This window comes from Barbus barbus, assembly GCF_936440315.1.
Source record: "Barbus barbus genome assembly, chromosome: 10".
In the NCBI taxonomy this organism is placed as follows: Eukaryota; Metazoa; Chordata; class Actinopteri; order Cypriniformes; family Cyprinidae; genus Barbus; species Barbus barbus.
The window spans coordinates 2,406,039-2,424,595 of NC_136738.1; the positions used below are offsets into that span (position 1 = coordinate 2,406,039).

Below are 18,557 nucleotides of genomic sequence, written 5' to 3' on the forward strand. Positions count from 1 at the left end.
AAGTTGGTAGGGCCGTATTGTGTAAGTGTGAGTGTGTCTATGGAGCTCTAAAAGCAGGAGGAGGTAAGAAGCTTTCAGTGGCAGGCGGTCCTATGGAAGTGCTCACCGAGAGAGGCCGGCCCCTCGCAGGATTAAGCGGGATAGAAAAGGATTACAATCTGAGTTCCAGAGACATTTTATAGTAAAATCACATGACTGTTGTCAGGCCAGAAGCAGAAGATCACCTTAATATAAAGCTGAACTGACAAGATAGTCCACAGCTACCTGGTCTAAACGTAGGATGAAGAAGCGTCGGAGTGGTTTGGAGGAAAACAGTGGCAGGAGTGTAAGAAGGTAAGCATCATAATCTAATCTTCACATGACGGCCTCTTGACCTGCTTTAGTAACAGAGGTCAGAGATCACAACCGATGTGTATTTTCATTCTTAAAATGGATGAAACGCCTAAGTTTCCAGATGACTTGCATTTGAGAGGTTTTAATTGTATTGTTGACGATCTTTCTAACAAATGACACTGGCTGACCGTTATATTGTTATGTCTAACGTATCTCCAGAATAAAGGCTATAAAGTAAATGGGTTTCTTTTTAAGCAGGTGTATTTTTCATTAGAACTTTTTTCATTCTAATTTATTCATTTTAATATTTAGGTAATTTTTCAGTTTGAGACACTTAAATGTGGTAATAATTAAAATCCCAAGTAAAAGCTATTATAGTTAAAACACTGTAATCAGCAAACTCTGTAACGTTCCTCTCACTCATGATTCATAATTTATGATTCTGCAGCAGAAATGCAAATTATGTCCTTGACATTAATTTGTTTTACAGCAGGTGAAATATTTATTCCAGCATAATTTATTTTTTTATTTTTTTTAAATACTGGTTCGTTCTCATTAGGTTTTTTTAATCCATTGTCTAGTATTTTTATAGGCTTAGAAGCGTTTGAAAATGTTAGGAATATGGAATCAAAATGACCAGTTGAAGCTAAACGTGCAATGGTTCTGCCAGTTTTGCGCTCATAATTTATGATTTATAATTCTACAGCAGAAATGTAGATTGGGCCCTTGTACTCTCAACATGGATTTGTATTATAGGACGGCGGTGATCTGATGAACAGAGAAATTTGTCATGCGCAAATCAATGGAGGAGGATTCAGTGATGCCACCTGGACACGATGACAATGGTGCGTCTTTGCAGATACATAGAACGGTGATCTTGTGCCTTGACATGCGCAAAGGTAAACCAGCAAATCAAATACTCAAATTGAGTCTTGTTCTCTTTCACAGATGTAGGTTTGGCTCAGATCTTGACAGAAGTGGTAGAGGAAGTGAGACTGTCCATAGACAGAGACATTAACGGTGCTGATCTTCTGTACAGTCTCCTCAGTGCTCCTTGGCTTTACTCTCTTCTCAGGGTATGACATGCTCATTCAATACTTACACCTATGAGTATCCAGTTTTGACATTATCCCAGGGCAGGTCATTGGACTCTGTGTGTGAAGAGTTTGCAGCTGTCTTGCACATGAAGGATTTGTTATTTCCTATAGGTGTATGAGTGTCTGGTGCAGCACAGTCGAGATGCCCCAAGCCCATACCTGTCTTATTCCTCGAGACTATCTCAGGAGGTCAGTCAATGCATTTTTATTACTGACTTTGCTTTGAAGGGCAAGATGACAAAATCTGTGATCCTTCCTTCAGTCATCAATCATATGAAACTCTCATGTCATATATATAATAAATTATAATGCCATATAACAGTCAAATTTAATCAATGAAACATGTTCATTTTAGTCAAATACTACAGGACGTTCAGTGTATTTAATAGTAAAAAGTTACGTGAACTCACTGGTAATGTTAAGCAAACCTGGAACTGAGTGAGTTTCGGCAGATTTCATTTTCCCATCATGCCTTGCTTCAGACTGAGACTAAATGTTAAAATTAAGTGTTATTTTGTGTTTTTTACGGTGGCCGAGAGAGCTCAACACTTCAGAAAACACATGCAAATAGAAAAAGCACCAGCAAATCAAGAAAACATCCTCATCAATTTAACAGCAGGTGCTGCAAATGCTCACAACACAACCGAAAACAGAATTTTATTTGCAGCGCGTTTCTTTATTTGGTTGTGTTGTGAGCATTTGCAGCGCGTGTGTTGTCAAATTGATGAAGTTGTTTTCTTAATTTGCAGGTGTTTTTTGCTATTTGCAGCGCGTAGAGCTCTCTCGGCCACCGTAGTTTTTGCCCATTAAGATGATGTTGTTTATTTAAAAAGGAATGTAGTGTGCAGTCATTCCTTTTTAAAAAAAACTGCATAGTCTTAATGTGCAAAAACATTGATAGTCTCTGGAATTATATTAATACGTATTTGTGCTATTGCTAGCCACCTGGAAATGGGTTAACTGTTATTGATTTTAATATTTTGTGCAGTTTAGTTAAGTTTCAGCCCCACAAAGTATTTTCATGTATTTATAGTTTAATATAATATTAAGAGAGCCTTCTTTTTGTAGACTCTCAAAGCATTTAAAGTTGAAATCAATTTAAAACGATTGTAACGAGTAGTGAATTTTTTTAGAGCAATTGCGGTTTTTCTCAAATGGTTTGAATTATCTTAACTCATTTGGTTTTACGGTGTATAATATTTCATTGTGAAACCATACATTCAAGTCTACTCCAACTAGACATGAGGGTGAGTAAATGATGATTTGAGCGCTATAGTATATTATAAGTCTTCTAAAGTCATACATACAGTAAGGGTGAGTAAATGATGAAAATATTTTAATTTCCGGCTGAAGTAATCCTATCAGCTTCTATTTTCTTTTCATCATCAGTCTTCTGCTGTCCCACAGATTATGGCCAGTGTGCGAGGACTGGCTGCTCCCTCCTCTGAGGCACAAGAACTTTATATTTTGCTGAAATGCCCTCATATGCAGGTTAGAGTCTAATTTGGGTTGCATTTATTGCTATTAGAACAATTTGATTATGGTGCATTTATGTAAATGAAAGTTAGGTTAGTCTTTTTGACCCTTTATTGTGTATTTCTCCCCAGGCTTTACACTCTGCTCATGATTCTGTGGCCCAGAGGGACTACGGTCCAGTGCTGCCGCCTCTTCCTGACAAACTGCCTGACAATGAGGAGGCCATGAGGATTATTTGCCTTGTGAAGAATAAACAGCCTCTGGTAAGCATCAGATCATAAATAGCACTGCAATTTCAGATATGTTAGTGAACAGCTTAGCTGTAATCCCACGTAAATGTCCCTCATTGCACTACAGTGCAATATAATGTAAAGGGTATATGGCATTAAATATTTTTTTCTCATCTATGATAAGAGCTGTATGGTTACGTAATAGCAGCTTTTAAAACCTGTTGAAATCAGATGTTTGAGTTTCATTTTAGTACATAAATACAAATCCCACCGATCCTACACCACTGGTTCTGAACATGTTATACGTTACATGATGTATAAATCAATTATATGCAACTAACCTTAAACCAAACCATAATGAAGAACATATCACGAGTAGCATCTCGTTTGTTCATCTTGGAACAATTTTTCTTCAAATGAAGCTTTAACTCAAATCAATGTTTTTGTCCAGTTATTTACTTTTGTGGCAGATGGAAGCATAATAAGCAGAACAATGCAAATCCAGAAGGTTGTTGTCACAAAATAATCCCCTTCATAGAGATAACTTCCTGTTTTAGGCCGTATCCAGTTCCATCCCAGTAAAAACACAGATCATTTTGTCATTGCAACAGAATGTGCTTTTACTTGTATATTATTTTGCCATATTGTAAGATCCCCAAGATTTGTCTTGGTGTAATGTTTGTTGGTTAGCATGCTCAGTCCTGTTTTCTCACTTATAAGTGTGTCAAAGAGGGGAAGCCCAGTTACTGGAACAGCCTTAGGCGACTCACAGTGGAGAAACTGGCTTTAGCCAGGCGTTGTGGCTCAGGGGAACAAAGTCTTCTGGGGTCTGCAGGGGGTCTGTCGTCCTCTTCAGGACAGCCGCACTCACTGCCCAGGTATCAGTCCACTGCGAGCTGCAACCTGTGCTGCCAAACTGCCCATCTCTCGGGAGGAGGTCTGAACTTCTCAGCTCCGACCGTTTATGATTCTGTGGTTATGGGTAAGGCTCAACCTGTCCCAAAGATATCTACTGTTGGCCTGACAAGGCCAAACACTGTCTTACTGTGTTTAATTGTGAAACCAAACTAATCTATCCTGTTTTGTTCTTCATAACTTGAAGAGAACTGTGCGGATGGTGTAGAAACCCTAGTTGAAGATCAACACCGTACATGCACAGCTTGCACCACCTCATCTCTAGCCTTCTCACGCTCATACTGTCCACCTGGATGTGGCCTCCATTCCCAGACAGCCCCCTCCAGCCCTCTGCTTCAACGACATCACTCCATAGATCCCACCCGCTCTTCTCAATCAGCTCTGGTGTTCACGAAGCAACACAGCCTGGATGAGCTGAGGTCTGCCGTCCATACCGTTGCCAGTAGTATGGACCAGAGCAGCAGCGATGCTCGAGATCTCCGGCAGAAGATGGTAGAGGTAACAGAGAGAATGACAGACAGAGTGGAGGAAAACGCCCAGGCATTGAGTCTATTGGTGGAAGTGGTGGACAAACTGCAAGGTCTTATTATCGCCAGCAAGTCTCCAGAAGTGACTTCCAGACCCCAACACGTCTCAACAACGGCAAGCGTGCCCAACTTGCCCTGCCAGCCGATTGTTTCATCCTCCTCCTCATTGTCTTCATCCTCAACTGCATCATCGTTTTCTTCCTCTTCTATAAACTTTAACATGAAGGTTCCTTATGTAGCACCACAATGCAACTCCTGCAAGTCTTCATCATGCCTGACTGGAAACAAGTCTGTAACACCAGGAAGTAAAACTGGACAGACTTCCCTATCAAACGGATTGACGGCCTCCACACCTAACGATGACTGTAATAAAATACTGTGCCTCTCTAGCAAGAGGAAAAAGTCAAAGATGAGGAAATAGGAGTGACTGTGTTCCCACTTCTCTCTCCTCACTTTACTCTTTGCTGAAATAGCTGGTTTTGATTTTACTGAATGCTGCTATGACGTTATTCACTACAATGGAACTACATGACAAACAGGCAATTACTCCATATTTTTCTCTTGTTCATCCCATCCACACTCTCAAGATTCATGGAACATTTCCTTGATTGGTGCTTGTTAACATTGTTCAAGAGTATGAAGTTTCCTTGCCTTCAAATAAAAACACTTCATCTGAAGCTCTTTCATCAACCCTGTGTGTATTTCTCATAAGTTCATCTTTGACCTTTGTCACACTTAAGTCAGGCATGTTGACTGGATTCCACAATCTCATTACCATAGTGTCCGTCTTCCTAATATTTCATCATAACGTGATCTCCATTGCACCCACAGCCTCCCTCCAGTCATGTGCAGCAGTAAGATCATCTGTGGGACTCACCATGTGATGGACAACCAACTACTTAACCATTTTTTGTATGTTTTCCCATTTTTAGGGTGCAACTATTAGGAAGAATGAAAAAACAGGGAATATCTTAATTGCAAGGGTGATACATGGAGGACTGGCAGATCGCAGTGGTAAGTAACCTATATATATGTGTGTGTGTGTGTGTGTGTGTGTGTGTGTGTATATGTATGTATATATGTATGTGTATATAACCATACGGCCAAGTACAACACACACCCGGAGCATTATTTATCATTTATTTTATTTATTTATTCAGATACTTTTTATTCTTTGAGCTCATTGGTTTAATCATGTAAATAAACTGATGCAAAAAGTTGAAACAGAAGTAGCACCAGATCATTTCTTCTGAATTATGATGTACACACCCATGCAATAGTTTATCAAAAAAGAAAAAATGTGCGGTGGGTGCTCTGTTCTATCCATCAGTTTTTGATAGAACAATTGAACATAGAACATCAGAAAATCAGTTGTGGATGTCGAATTTTAAGAAAGAGGTGGGGTTTAAGCAGACTAAATGATTGGAGAAGTTCAACATATGTCACCAGAGAGACTTCTGTCCTTTCACTGAAAGAATCAATTATGACATTAAGAACTAGGAGGTCAAATAAAATAAAATTAAAATAAAACATGCATGGATGAATCATTCAAAATAAGATGAATAACATGAATAACAATACAAACTTTGCTTTGTTTGGTTTCATGCAGACTTTGCAGGTTAAGTGTATTTCTGAGCCATTAACATCAAATGGTAGAGAAAGTGATCATTTTCATGTTTTTTAAAAGTAATGACTAACAATAGTAGTCTCTAATGTGTGTGTGTGTGTCTTCTAGGACTTCTTCATCCTGGTGACAAGCTGGTGGAAGTGAATGTACAGAAAGTGCAGGGACTGCAGCCCAAGCACGTCATTCAGATGCTGGTAAAGTCAAGATCAAAACCTCTTTTGTGTTTCTTATATCCTTCCCCACTCTCTTCCCATTACATAATATCTAAGTCTTTCAAGCCATTCCCTACTCTTATAATGACTGTGACCTACATTTCACTGCTGGTTATACTCTGTATAATTGTGTATGTGACAAAAAAAAAAAAAAATTGTATCCATTCATGCAGTGTCCCACATTTTATAGGTGCAATCTCAGGGAAATATTCTTTTTAAAGTGATCCCTAATACACCACAACCCACCAACAGCCAACCAGCCGTAAGTGCACTGTAAATATCTTAATTGAATATTAACTCTGCACTATGCCAGTATAATATTTAATACATTTTCTATATATATATATATATATATATATATATATATATATATATATATATATATATATATATATATATATATATATATATATATATATATATATATATATATATATATATTAAACTATTAAATGTAATAAATACTTACTATATATAGTTCCTTTCTGTGTTTAAATAAAGACTTATTAAAAAGCTAATTCTCTCAAAAATGAACATTCTGTCATTAACTACTCACCCTTATGTCGTTCCAAACCCGTAAGACCTTTGTTCATCTTAAGAACACAAATTACGATATTTAATTAATTTAATTTGTTCCGAAGATTTGGAACGACATGCGGATAAGTAATTAATGACAGAATTTAAATTTTTGGGTGAACTATCCCTTTAATTGATTGTCTCTGTCTGCCATTAGCTGTATGTGAGAGCCATGGTGGATTACAGTCCTCTGCAGGACCCCGCGATCCCCTGTCCAGATGCAGGCATGGCCTTCAGTAAAGGAGACTTGCTGAAGATTGTTGACCAGAGGGACATCCGATGGTGGCAGGCCAGTAAACTCCAGTGCCTCGTTGTGTTGTGGCCTCATCCCCTCCACTAACCAGTTCAGATAGTCAGTTTTGGATTATGCTAAGTTAAAGTTCTTTCAAAAATATGTCATTGATCAAGTTTTGAGCTAGATTGATATTTATGTCCTTGTTTTGCAGTAAGCAAAGGGAGTTGTGGTGGTCCCAACCTTATCAGGCTCGCACCTGCATCAGAGCCCGTACGTTAATAACACACACAGACACACACACACACACACACACACACACAGACACACACACACACACACACACAGATGTATGAACTTCTGTGCACTCTTTAAGAAGTTAGTTGGCATCATAAGCCTCTTAACCCTGCCTTTTCTCCACCCTGATCTAATTGCTTGAAAGCTGTTCTTGGCAAGATCCTTCCTTCATGACTGATTGACTAGTCCTGTCCTCTTTGCGCTCAACTGTTAAGGAGAAAGAAGGATAGATACTGTTATTTCTAAACACCAGATGATTCTTCTACATATCTTTCTGAGGAATTAGGAGCATCTGAAGTTTGCAAGGTGCATGAACATTTCAGTACGGATTACTCGGTGTAGTGCAGGCTTTGCATAGAGGCTGTTATTGAAGGATGGAGAAGTTAAAACTATATAAGACTTAATAACCACAATCCCGTAGCTCATGACAAGCGATGTTTTAAACTGATTTTTTAATCACAGTAGCAGAAACAGCTCATTTATATTATCTCAAATTCAGAGAGAGTCGTCATTATGGAAAAATTAATCTATGCATATGTATTAAGTTTACCCCAGAAGAAAGAAATACTATGAAAGAATGCTGCTTATGATGTACTTATTGCAGTTAACCCACAATGTTGCATTAATATTATTCGTATATAATATCTTTATTTATTACTAGTCTAATTCTTTGTCGTTTTCTTTACTTTGGTATGTAAAGTGAGTGCAACAGATGTTGGTATGTATCTTTATTGTCTTTCCACATATTGTTTTGTGTTGGCTTATGTTTATAATATGTTTAAATTTATGACTAAAGTGTTTAGTATTTAAAGTGTACATTTAATTTATTTTATGATACTGTAATGCTTTCACTATTGAGTACTTTTCAGTTTTTCATAATGTGATATGTTTCTGTGTTAAACTCAATTTTCAACAAGAAAACATATATGAAACCTGTTTTTATCTATAAGGAATTGGTTTGAATTGAATTGTGAGAAATGGGTGTGTATGAAGTAAATGGGGACAATTGTGATTTCATGTTTATTAAGAACATGTATAAAACATTTGTATTAGTTGTGTAGTTTAACTCTCTTTGTTCTGAAGGAGAAGAGGAGATGACAGATGAGAACAAATGCACTGAAACAGGTGATTATCCCACTTTATCTTCATTTATTTAACTTCTGTGTGGTAATATATGAAAGCCTGTTTCTACACGGAATTTAAAAAAAATAGCAACTTTTCATCTCACAATTCTGACTTTTTTTTCTCAGAAATGTGAGTTTTTGTCTTGTAATTTTACATTTCAATTCTGAAAAAGAAACTTAATTGCAAGATATAAACTCACGATTCTGAGAGGGAAAAAAGTAGGAATTGTGAGATGTCAAATCAAAATTGGAACATAAATTGTAAATCGCAAGAAATAAAGTGGAAACTGGAAACAGGCTTCCATAATAATAGTATGGCTTGTCTGAACAATTTAACATGGTGTTTAATTCAATTTTTGTTTTTACAGATGAAGGAGATTATGAGTTTGGTAGGTAAGTCTTTTCAGAGGTCAAAGCATTTTATGGAATGAGAGAATCATTTAGATTTTATGTAAATATTAGATTTTATGTAGATTTCCTGATTTATTACCGTAAAACATTTGTCAATGGTCTTTAATTGATCAAATCTTTGTTTTGTTCATTGTCAGACGAGAGTGAGAATGGTGAACATATGCAAGGATTATATATAGGTATGAAATCTGAATTACAAATGTAAATTTTGGCTCATATGAACACATAAATGAAAAGTAAATTGCTTGTTTGAATCAGCGGGGTTCCGACACAGTCTGCGTGTATGGAGGAGGAAATCATACAGTAAGCGAAAGCCTTCCTGTTATTCCTGTGGTGTCAGCAGCTGCCATAACACCTCAGCCACCCTTTATGAAGAGGTGGTCCACTACCAGCGCCACATAGACGATCCCCCCCGTCTCATTGTGCTCATTGGTATGGTCTTCTTCGTGCAGGGTTATCCATACATGAACGAACAATAATTGTCTTATTGGCTGTTTTAAATGGGTCCCATTAAAGGCTTAATGCTTTTCCATGTTTTCCACAGGTCCATCCGGAGTTGGTGTTAATGAACTACGCAGGAGGCTAATCAAAATCAACCCTAATACGTACCAGGGACCAATATCTCGTATGTGGTCCATTTGATCCTTTTAACCTCTGATTTAAAGGTTCTGTAAGCTAGTTTTTTTTAAATATCAGGAAAAAAGTGTCCTGACTACCCGCAGATTTTGGAGGGCTGGATTTTAAAGAGAGGCTAAGTTAACAAAATGTCTAAAATTGCTTACAGCATCTTACATTATTTAAAAAAACGGTCTGATGTTATAAGTTGTCTCTTGTTTTGCTCCAGACACAACACGGTCCCAGAAAATGGGTGAGAAGAATGGGTGTGAATATCACTTTGTGACCAAGGAAGTGTTCGCGTACATGGTGGTTAATCACAAGTAATGCTTATTATTGCTTATGTTTAAATGCTTAAATATATATATATATATATATATATATATGTCCAGATTTCTCGAGTATGGAGAGCATAATGGACACATGTACGGCACCAGCTTAGACTCGGTCCAAGATGTTTTGGACAATGGAGAAATATGTGTTATTGATCTTGAACCTCATGTAGGTGTCATTTATGTCTGTCAAAACCACACTTCTTATGTTTTTATCATTAGTTTGGTTGCAAAGAGTGATGCACATGCATATATCTGTTTATTCCAGTGCATTCATTCAGTCAGAACCAAGAAGCTGAAGCCCTACATCATATATGTGCGGCCTCCGTCTCCTGCCCGCATGAAGCAAACAAGAAAAGACCCACATTTTCTTTCCAATAGATACATCAAGAGATACTTTTATGTAAGAAATGCATTTGATATTTCTTGTGGTATTGTTTCTGATAATGCTGCTATGAACATAAGTTAAGAGTGTGTTCATGAAGTCTGGACATGTAACACTGTCCTGGTTTTCTCAGGACAAAGACTTTGAGGAGATTGAGGAAGCAAGCAGGACTGTGGAGGCCAAGTATCGTCAGTACTTTGACTGTGTGATTGTGAAGGATGATGATCTGCCAGATTCATGCATGGATCTGTTCACGGCTATACAACATGCTCAAGAAGAAACACAGTGGATTCCTGCCAGCTGGTTTGCTCCTGATCATCCATGATGCACAGACATGCATAATTAATGTAAAAATGCCTTTGTTTGTAGTTTAGGAAAAAATGAACTTTCATGTGAACCCCTGAGTAAAATCCCGTTTGTGCAATTTCTTTGTCACCAACAATCGTCTGGATTATCATTTTACAAACAGTAAAAGTACATATACTGTAAACACATATTTAGGCCTCGAGGGTCTTCACAAGTGTCTTATGAGATCTATAGGTTTATTTCTGGTGATTTCAACTGTTTACACTAGTGTAGAAGCCATTTATGTGTCTGCTAAATGAAATGTAAATGTGGCATATTACACTGTAAGATGTCAATATACAGTATATTGAAATATTTTTTGAGTTCTATATGAATTTAGCCCATGCATGTGCTAAAGTTGAGTTGCAAATATGACCAAGTCAAAAGAGCTCTCACAAAAGCTACAGAGAAGAAATATCATTACAAAAGGCTGCAAGACATCACTAAGGCTGATGATGGCATGAAATATCATCAAGGGGGATACGAAGTTTGATAAGAGAAACTGAGAAAAACCCTAAATTTACCTGCAAGATGACCTGATGAAAAAATGAAGAAACATTTCAACGGAGCGTATCGGAAGAACACTATACAAACATGGCCTTCATGTCAGGACACCTTTCTGAATGCGCCTCTTCACAAATAATATAAAAGGCTTCCTTAAATATGCTAACATTAATTTGTGGAGTTAAGGATGAACAGCCAAATGTCAATTAAATGTTCTATTTTTTCTTATATTGTTTAAGGCAGCAAAATGTCTTGCAGGTCAAGGTGTTGAATAATTTTGAAATTTTTAAAGGGTTATTGGTTATTTTTCCAAACTAGTTTTTAATCTTCAAAACTATAGGATGGAGGAAAAGTTTTTGGTATTTTTTTAATGCAAAAAAAAAGATATCTTAAAGACATTTTTGATGTCTATCATTCATTAAGCATTTTATATATTGTCATATGTGACCCTGGAGCACAAAACCAGTCTTAAATCGCTGGGGTATATTTGTAGCAATAGCCAAAAATGCATTGTATGGGTCAAAATTGTCGATTTTTCTTTTATGCCAAAAATCATTAGGATATTAATTAAAGATCATGTTCCATGAAGATATTTTGTAAATTTCCTACCATAACTATATCAAAACTTAATTTTTGGTTAGTAATAGGCATTGCTAAGAACTTCATTTGAACAACTTTAAAGGTGATTTTCTCAATATTTAGATTTTTTTGCACCCTCAGATTCCAGATTTTAAATATTAAATATTATTTATTCAGCTTTCATGTGCTTGAAAAATTCCCCTTAAGACTGGCTTTGTGGTCCAGGGTCACATATTGTATTAGCTAACATATTATGTTGGCATATCCTACCAGTGTCTGTCTATCTATCTATCGATCTAGAGAGAGAGAGAAATTAATCTCTTTTTAAAATAAATCTGTGCATGTTTTGAAATGTAACACATTGAAGTGTTTTTACTTTGTGTATGTGCTTTTTATTGAAAACAAATCAAATGAATTAAACATACAGGATAAATGTGTATGATGTAAGAGCTGTAGTTAATGGTGTGTAGATAAGGGGTTTGTCATGGTGTGTGTGCATGTGTGGTTCTCTCATGCCACACTAATTCCCTCCTTGGCAGATGCACGTCTGTGAGGATTAAACCCAGGATTAGACCGCCTGAAGACACAGTAAAGACTCTCCTCATCTCACACCAGCAGCTCCTGCGCCACGACTCCAGCCAGACAAGAATGGGAAGAAAACAAACGGTAAATTATGCCACACAGGATTATAGCAGATCCTTAGCATCAGTCATTTAAGATAAGCAGCGTGACCTTTGACTGATATGTGGTCAAGATAAAGACGGGATTTCTTAGCCTACTATGTGTAAAATTCATGTATTTTTGTTTTGATTATTAGAGCGAGCCGTGTAGGATATTAGTTGTAAATTTATATGAAATGGTCTGAATGGTAATATAAACAAACTGTTAAGAGTTACTTGACTGAACTGACTTTTACACATGATAGGCTTTCATTGAAGTCCTGTTTTTCACACTTACCATTCATCTCCTTAACATATGAAAGTTATTTATCTGCTGGACTCTTGTCTTGTGTATGTAGTGTCATATGTGTTTACATAATTACTGTGTGACCATGTGATTTGTTTATAATCTGGTATAACCAGACATTGCACTGGACGTGATTATTGATCTATCTATCTATCTATCTATCTATCTATCTATCTATCTATCTATCTATCTATCTATCTATCTATCTATCTATCTATCTATCTATCTCTTACCCGACTGATAGATGTTTGAGAGACAGATCTGTTTTTTTTCTGCCATTTTATGTAATAATATTTTCTTAATTCATTTCTATTTACAGTATTTGTATGTTTTTCGTTAGTGATTTTGCTTACTGTCCTTGACTTGCTAAGTGTTTAAAAGTGAGAGCTTGAGTCAAGCAGAAAGAATCCGTGTTGTTTACCTTACTGGCCTCATAATCTTCTCTCAGTAAAGTGCTATATCCAGCATAAGGCTAATTTAAAGCTCACTGTATGCTCACACAAACACTCAACACTGTCTTCCAGCTGAAAGAAGTGAGTCTCATTTTCTTTGTTTTGTTTCCATTCAGTCCTGATTTTCGGGTGCGTGACGTCAAGACACAAGCGGTCAGTTATCCTTGTTGAACATCTGAACAGGAAATTTTAATAAAATCAGTTATATAATTTGGTTTACCCTTAGTAACCCCAAAGCCTGTAATAGTTTCTGTTGTACTGCGATTTCTAATCTGATCTAATAATTGCTAATACATGGGAAATTCTGATTCTGATAAAGGACTAGTGTAAACTGTAGACAAAGCTGACTGTCCTATATCTACCTTTTACACAGACAAAATGCCAAGTGTCAAACCCAAGAAAAAGAAAATCAAAAAAGAGATCAATGAAGTCGAGGAACCACAAGGTAATTGCACTTAAAAATGCCTTATTTGATTTTAACAAGATCGCATTTTTTTAATCTATTATCTGTCAAACACTAGTGATATTGTATCATATACTGTACCTTATTATGTGTTTGCTGCTGGGCAAATACATTCTTATGAAGGCTATTTAAGTGTTGTCCATTGGTGTAACAGCTACTTCTGCAGGTAGCCAGTGGAATAGTTCAAATACCTACACAAAACTGGCTTACTGCACATATTAAGTAGTTGCTTCTTTTCTTTCATGTATAAAAATGTAGAATCTTGCAGCATTTGTCTCTTTTATATTTGTATAATACCCAATAAACAACAGCAGGGCCCGAGCCAGCTCTAGAAATGGAGGATCTGGAGAGCCGCAGAGAACCGCTGACCCCTGAGCCTCAGGACAATCCACCACAGAAGAAGAAGAAGAAAAAGAAGGCACATGCTTTTGGTAAATAACTTATGTTAATGATATTCGCATTTCTTATGGATGTTACTTCTTTTAAGTTTAATTGTTCTTGATTTCATTGTTTTAAAAGATGAGAGTGAACAACAAGACTTTCCAAATGGAGATGTTCAAGAGCCTCATTCAGATGATGAAGAAGTCACCAGAAAAAGCAAGAGAAAAAGGTGAGAGTAAATGCATCGAAATGAAGTAGTTGCATAGAAGTTGTGATTGTATTATATTTTTTACTGAGAATAATGTGCACTTCTTTATGAAGGAAGGCTAAGATGATGGAAAACCAGTCTCATAATGAGCTCGGCGTGGAGGAGGATGACATCATCACTGATGTGCACGCACCCATATGTCAGCGCTCTCTATTCTCAGCCCCTCTGGGCCACAGTCATCCAATCGGAAAAGTGTTTGTAGAAAAGAACCGTGAGTTTCATTTTGGATATATACATGTAATGATACTATCATTATACATAAATATACTGTATGCTAACAATGATATATTGGTCACACTTTATTTTAAGGTCCAATTCTCACTATTAACATACCATTAAAAAAACTTTTGCCTCAATAAACTCTTAATTTGCTGCTTATTAATGGTTAGTAAGGATGTTGTTACGTTTAGTGATGTAGAATATGGTCATGCAGAATATGTGACCCTGGACCACAAAACCAGTCTTAAGTCGCTGGGGTATGTTTGTAGTAAAGATCATGTTCCATGAAGATATTTAGTAAATTTCCTACTGTAAATATATCAAAACTTAATTTTTGATTAGTAATATGCATTGCTAAGGACTTCATTTGGACAACTTTAAAAGGTGATTTTCTCAATATATAGATTTTTTTGCACCCTCAGATTCCAGATTTTTAAATAGCTGTATCTCGGCCATATATTGTCCTATCCTAACAAAGAAAGATTATTTATTCAGCGTTCAGATGATGTATAAATCTCAATTTTGAAAAATTTACCCTTATGACTGGTTTTGTGGTCCAGGGTCACATATGTTCTTTAGAAGTACTAAAAAACAGCCATCATGTTAATAGTAGACATGCTAATAAGCAACTATATAACAATAAGAATTGGTCCCTATAATTGTTGCCAATGTATTAGTTATTAAAGCCTTAATGTCTAAAATTCTCATTCTGTATTATTGCAGATCCTTATAGATCTGATTTATGTCAGTATATATATATATATATATATATATTATGACAAGTATATTATATATAAATGTAGCCACTAAAATAGGATAAATATACCTCTGTCCCAGGCCGCTTCCAGGCAACTGATCGTTTGAATTTGTCCCGTGACCATATGGAGGACTACATGGAAGTCAGGCCTGTGTGGAATACACGAGATGTCGCCATGAGGGTCCACAGCGGCTTCAGGTGGGTTTTGGTGATCTCAAATGGTCTAACAGCTCTTATCAACTGGTATCATGAGTTTGTCTAGTACTCATCATGACCGTGACCTTTTCATGTGGTTTTCTTTTTGGAGCTTGTTGAGTTGTTATGTGTTGGACTCGACTGTTGAAATGGTTGTTGTTTTTGGTGTAGGATCATTGGACTGTTCTCTCATGGGTTTCTGTCTGGATATGCGGTGTGGAATATCATTGTTGTGTATGTGTTAGCTGGAGAGCAGATGACCACTCTACATAACCTTCTCCAGCAGTACCACAGTCTGGCTTACCCAGCACAGTCTCTGCTCTACCTCCTGCTGGCCATCAGCACCGTGTCTGCCTTTGACAGGTGTGTGGATGCATAGTAAGAACACAAGTGTCAATATAAGCACCAACAGTATACATAATCATACTCCAAGTGATTTAAAATTGTATTTCAATGAGCAAATATATTGATTCCAATTCAATAAACAAGTGCTTTTGCTGGGGATCCCCATACATTTTTGTCAGCACATCCCCTTTGATATTGAGATTTTAAGTTAATATTTCAATACTTTAACAATATTTTTGCACGATCATGGTTCTTGGGTTGTGGTTAGAAGGGATACAGCTACGACCGGAAACTAATAATAAATGACATTTTCTACCTATTAGATTGTGCTTTATTAATGGCTATTACACCTACCCTAACCCTAAACCTATCCCTTACAATAATGCAAAAACAGTTATTGTTGTACAGCATGACAAAAATTACACTATATTGATGTGTGCAAGCCCAGTAGCTGCAGCTGTATCCCTTCTAGCCTTAACCTGGTTCTTGCATGTAACGGTAACGGCTAATTTTAGTAAGTGTTTTATTTTTTATATGTTTTTATTTTAAAGTAATTTGTTTTCATTTTACATTTTTGTGATTTAATTATTTTATAAAATTTTCATCAGCCCACTATGTGTTTGCAAATCCCAGTTTGGGAAAATCTGCACTAAGATCGAATCCCTGACTTACAAGACAACTGAGAGAATTTTGCAGAACTATCCGTTGTATAATTTTTTTTTATTTGAGTGTTTGAAAATGTGGCATTTGACAAAATAAATGTTCTCTTTACATCAGGGTGAATCTGGCCAAAGCCTCCATGGCTCTTCGAGGATTTCTCACTCTTGATCCAGCGGCTCTTGCTTCCTTCTGTGAGTGAAAATCAATACACTTTATCAACATAACCCCTGACCAGGGTTATTATAATTAAAGGGATAGTTCACCCAAAAATTAAAATTTGATGATTATCTGCTTACCCCCAGGGCATCCAAGATGTAGGTGACTGTTTCTTCAGTAGAACATAAACAAAGATTTTTAACTCAAACCATTGCAGTCTGTCAGTCATATAATGGCAGTCAATGGGAGCCACGGCTTTGAGAGAAAAAAAAACATACACAGACAAAACCAAATTAAACCCTGTGGCTCGTGACGATACATTGAGGTATAAAGACACGAAACGATCGGTCTGTACAAGAAACTGAACAGAATTGAACAGAACAGTTGGACATTGCGGTGGATCAGAGGTAAAAAATGATATAAATACTGTTCAGTTTCTTGCACAGACCGATCGAGAGTTTTTTTTTTCTCTCAAAGCCGTGGCTCCTATTGACTGCCATTATATGACTGACAGACTGCAATGGTTTGAGTTAAAAATCTTTGTTTATGTTCTACTGAAGAAACAGCTACATCTTGGTAAGCAGATAAACATCACATTTAAATTTTTGGGTGAACTATCCCTTTAACTATATAGACATTTTAATGACTAATAATTACAAAAGCTCACACACAACAAAATTACTTAGAGTAAAATTAAAACAAAAATATAAAAAACAAATTCAAAATATGAATAAAAACCACAAAAACTCAAGACTAAAATAACACTGCCTCTGAACACAAAGATATTTTTAGTAAACCTCCTGTGTTTTTTTGTCCTAGTATACTTTGCTGCTCTCATCCTGTCTCTGAGCCAACAGATGACCAGTGATCGTATACATCTCTACCCCACAGCCAATGAAACGCTTTGGTGAGTTTGTCAAGCTAGGCATAATGTAATCCAACGTTTTCTTATTTGAAAAGCGTCTGCTAAATGACTAAAAGTAAAGTAAAGTAAAAGTAATATCCTTAAAACATTATTGCAACAATCAACATATCCTTCTGTAAGTGAAACTGATCTGTAGCACAAGGTTGAGTACTTCACTAAATCACACGCAGTGATTGTTGTTTAGGCCCCCGGGTTCAGAACATCAGATTCTACAGCCCTGGATTGTGGTAAACCTGGTGGTAGCTCTTCTGGTTGGTCTGGCCTGGGTGTTTGTTGCTACACGACCAGACATGGACTACACTGAAGGTAAGTAGACCTATACAGAATGCATGTGTGTCTTTTCCTCTTCATGTGTCTATTGTCACTTATCTTATTCCTCTATAGTCCACATCCTAACATAAGTACTGTCTTTACTGTCAGAGTTTTTAATGGCGATGGAGGTGGAGGAGTATCCACGTCACGATGAGAAAAATGAGCTGGCGACCTGAAACACTGATACATGATTTACATTTAGCAACGATCAGAAATTAACATTGTTTTGTATATTACTTTGTTGTTGAGCTTGTTATATACTGTAGATAATAACTATGTAAACATATAAATAAAACTTTTTTGTTAAATTTCCTGTTTCGCTTTTTTGTTGATATTCTATGTATTTTAGAAGTACGACAGCTTTTTTGCAGTCCACTAAAATAATCCTGTGGTGTGTTGAATTCTTACCTTTTTTTTACAACGGATTTTTCATGTCTGTGGATTCATAAGAACTGAATTTATAATATAATTATTCAACAATATGTTGTTTAAATAGCTACTTTTATCAGAAGTATTGTTTTGCATACTGCAGGTAAGTTGCTTCGGATAAAAGCTACTAAAAGTGTGTGCTAAATTAATAAATGCAAATAAATGTAGGAAACTCCTGTCGATCTCTTGATGCTTTATGTCAAATACACCCC

At 36.5% G+C, this 18,557-nt stretch overlaps 2 protein-coding genes across 2 annotated transcripts; both read left to right on the forward strand.

Moving 5' to 3' along the window:
* Nucleotides 1-170: 170 nt before the first annotated feature.
* On the forward strand, nucleotides 171-12,172 carry mpp4a (MAGUK p55 scaffold protein 4a). Its single transcript, XM_079427763.1, is given in 22 exon segments — nucleotides 171-333; nucleotides 1,090-1,178; nucleotides 1,282-1,409; nucleotides 1,542-1,619; nucleotides 2,838-2,921; nucleotides 3,038-3,169; nucleotides 5,511-5,592; nucleotides 6,314-6,399; nucleotides 6,608-6,679; nucleotides 7,151-7,293; nucleotides 7,295-7,345; nucleotides 7,440-7,494; nucleotides 7,496-7,498; nucleotides 8,584-8,647; nucleotides 9,015-9,035; nucleotides 9,195-9,236; nucleotides 9,316-9,489; nucleotides 9,602-9,682; nucleotides 9,902-9,995; nucleotides 10,065-10,173; nucleotides 10,273-10,407; nucleotides 10,523-12,172. Coding segments are annotated over 21 exon segments (1,881 nt in total). The 5' UTR covers nucleotides 171-333; nucleotides 1,090-1,123; the 3' UTR covers nucleotides 10,715-12,172.
* Nucleotides 12,173-12,275: 103 nt separating this feature from the next.
* tmem237a (transmembrane protein 237a) lies at nucleotides 12,276-18,221 on the forward strand. Its single transcript, XM_079427829.1, has 12 exons — nucleotides 12,276-12,483; nucleotides 13,352-13,388; nucleotides 13,609-13,680; nucleotides 14,010-14,129; nucleotides 14,218-14,308; nucleotides 14,401-14,558; nucleotides 15,404-15,521; nucleotides 15,690-15,881; nucleotides 16,641-16,714; nucleotides 17,499-17,586; nucleotides 17,789-17,910; nucleotides 18,025-18,221. Exons 3-12 carry the CDS (start codon nucleotides 13,614-13,616, stop codon nucleotides 18,090-18,092), a joined length of 1,098 nt encoding a protein of 365 aa, XP_079283955.1. The 5' UTR covers nucleotides 12,276-12,483; nucleotides 13,352-13,388; nucleotides 13,609-13,613; the 3' UTR covers nucleotides 18,093-18,221.
* The last annotated feature ends 336 nt before the right edge of the window (nucleotides 18,222-18,557 follow it).

What these genes read in the sequence shown, in the direction of transcription:
- tmem237a (XM_079427829.1), top strand. Translation starts at nt 13,614, where the DNA reads ATGCCAAGTGTCAAACCCAAGAAAAAGAAAATCAAAAAAGAGATCAAT. An exon ending in TGAAGTCGAGGAACCACAAG is followed by an intron (nt 13,681 to 14,009) that starts GTAATTGCACTT and finishes AATAAACAACAG; the next exon opens with CAGGGCCCGAGCCAGCTCTA. An exon ending in AGCGGCTCTTGCTTCCTTCT is followed by an intron (nt 16,715 to 17,498) that starts GTGAGTGAAAAT and finishes TTTTTGTCCTAG; the next exon opens with TATACTTTGCTGCTCTCATC.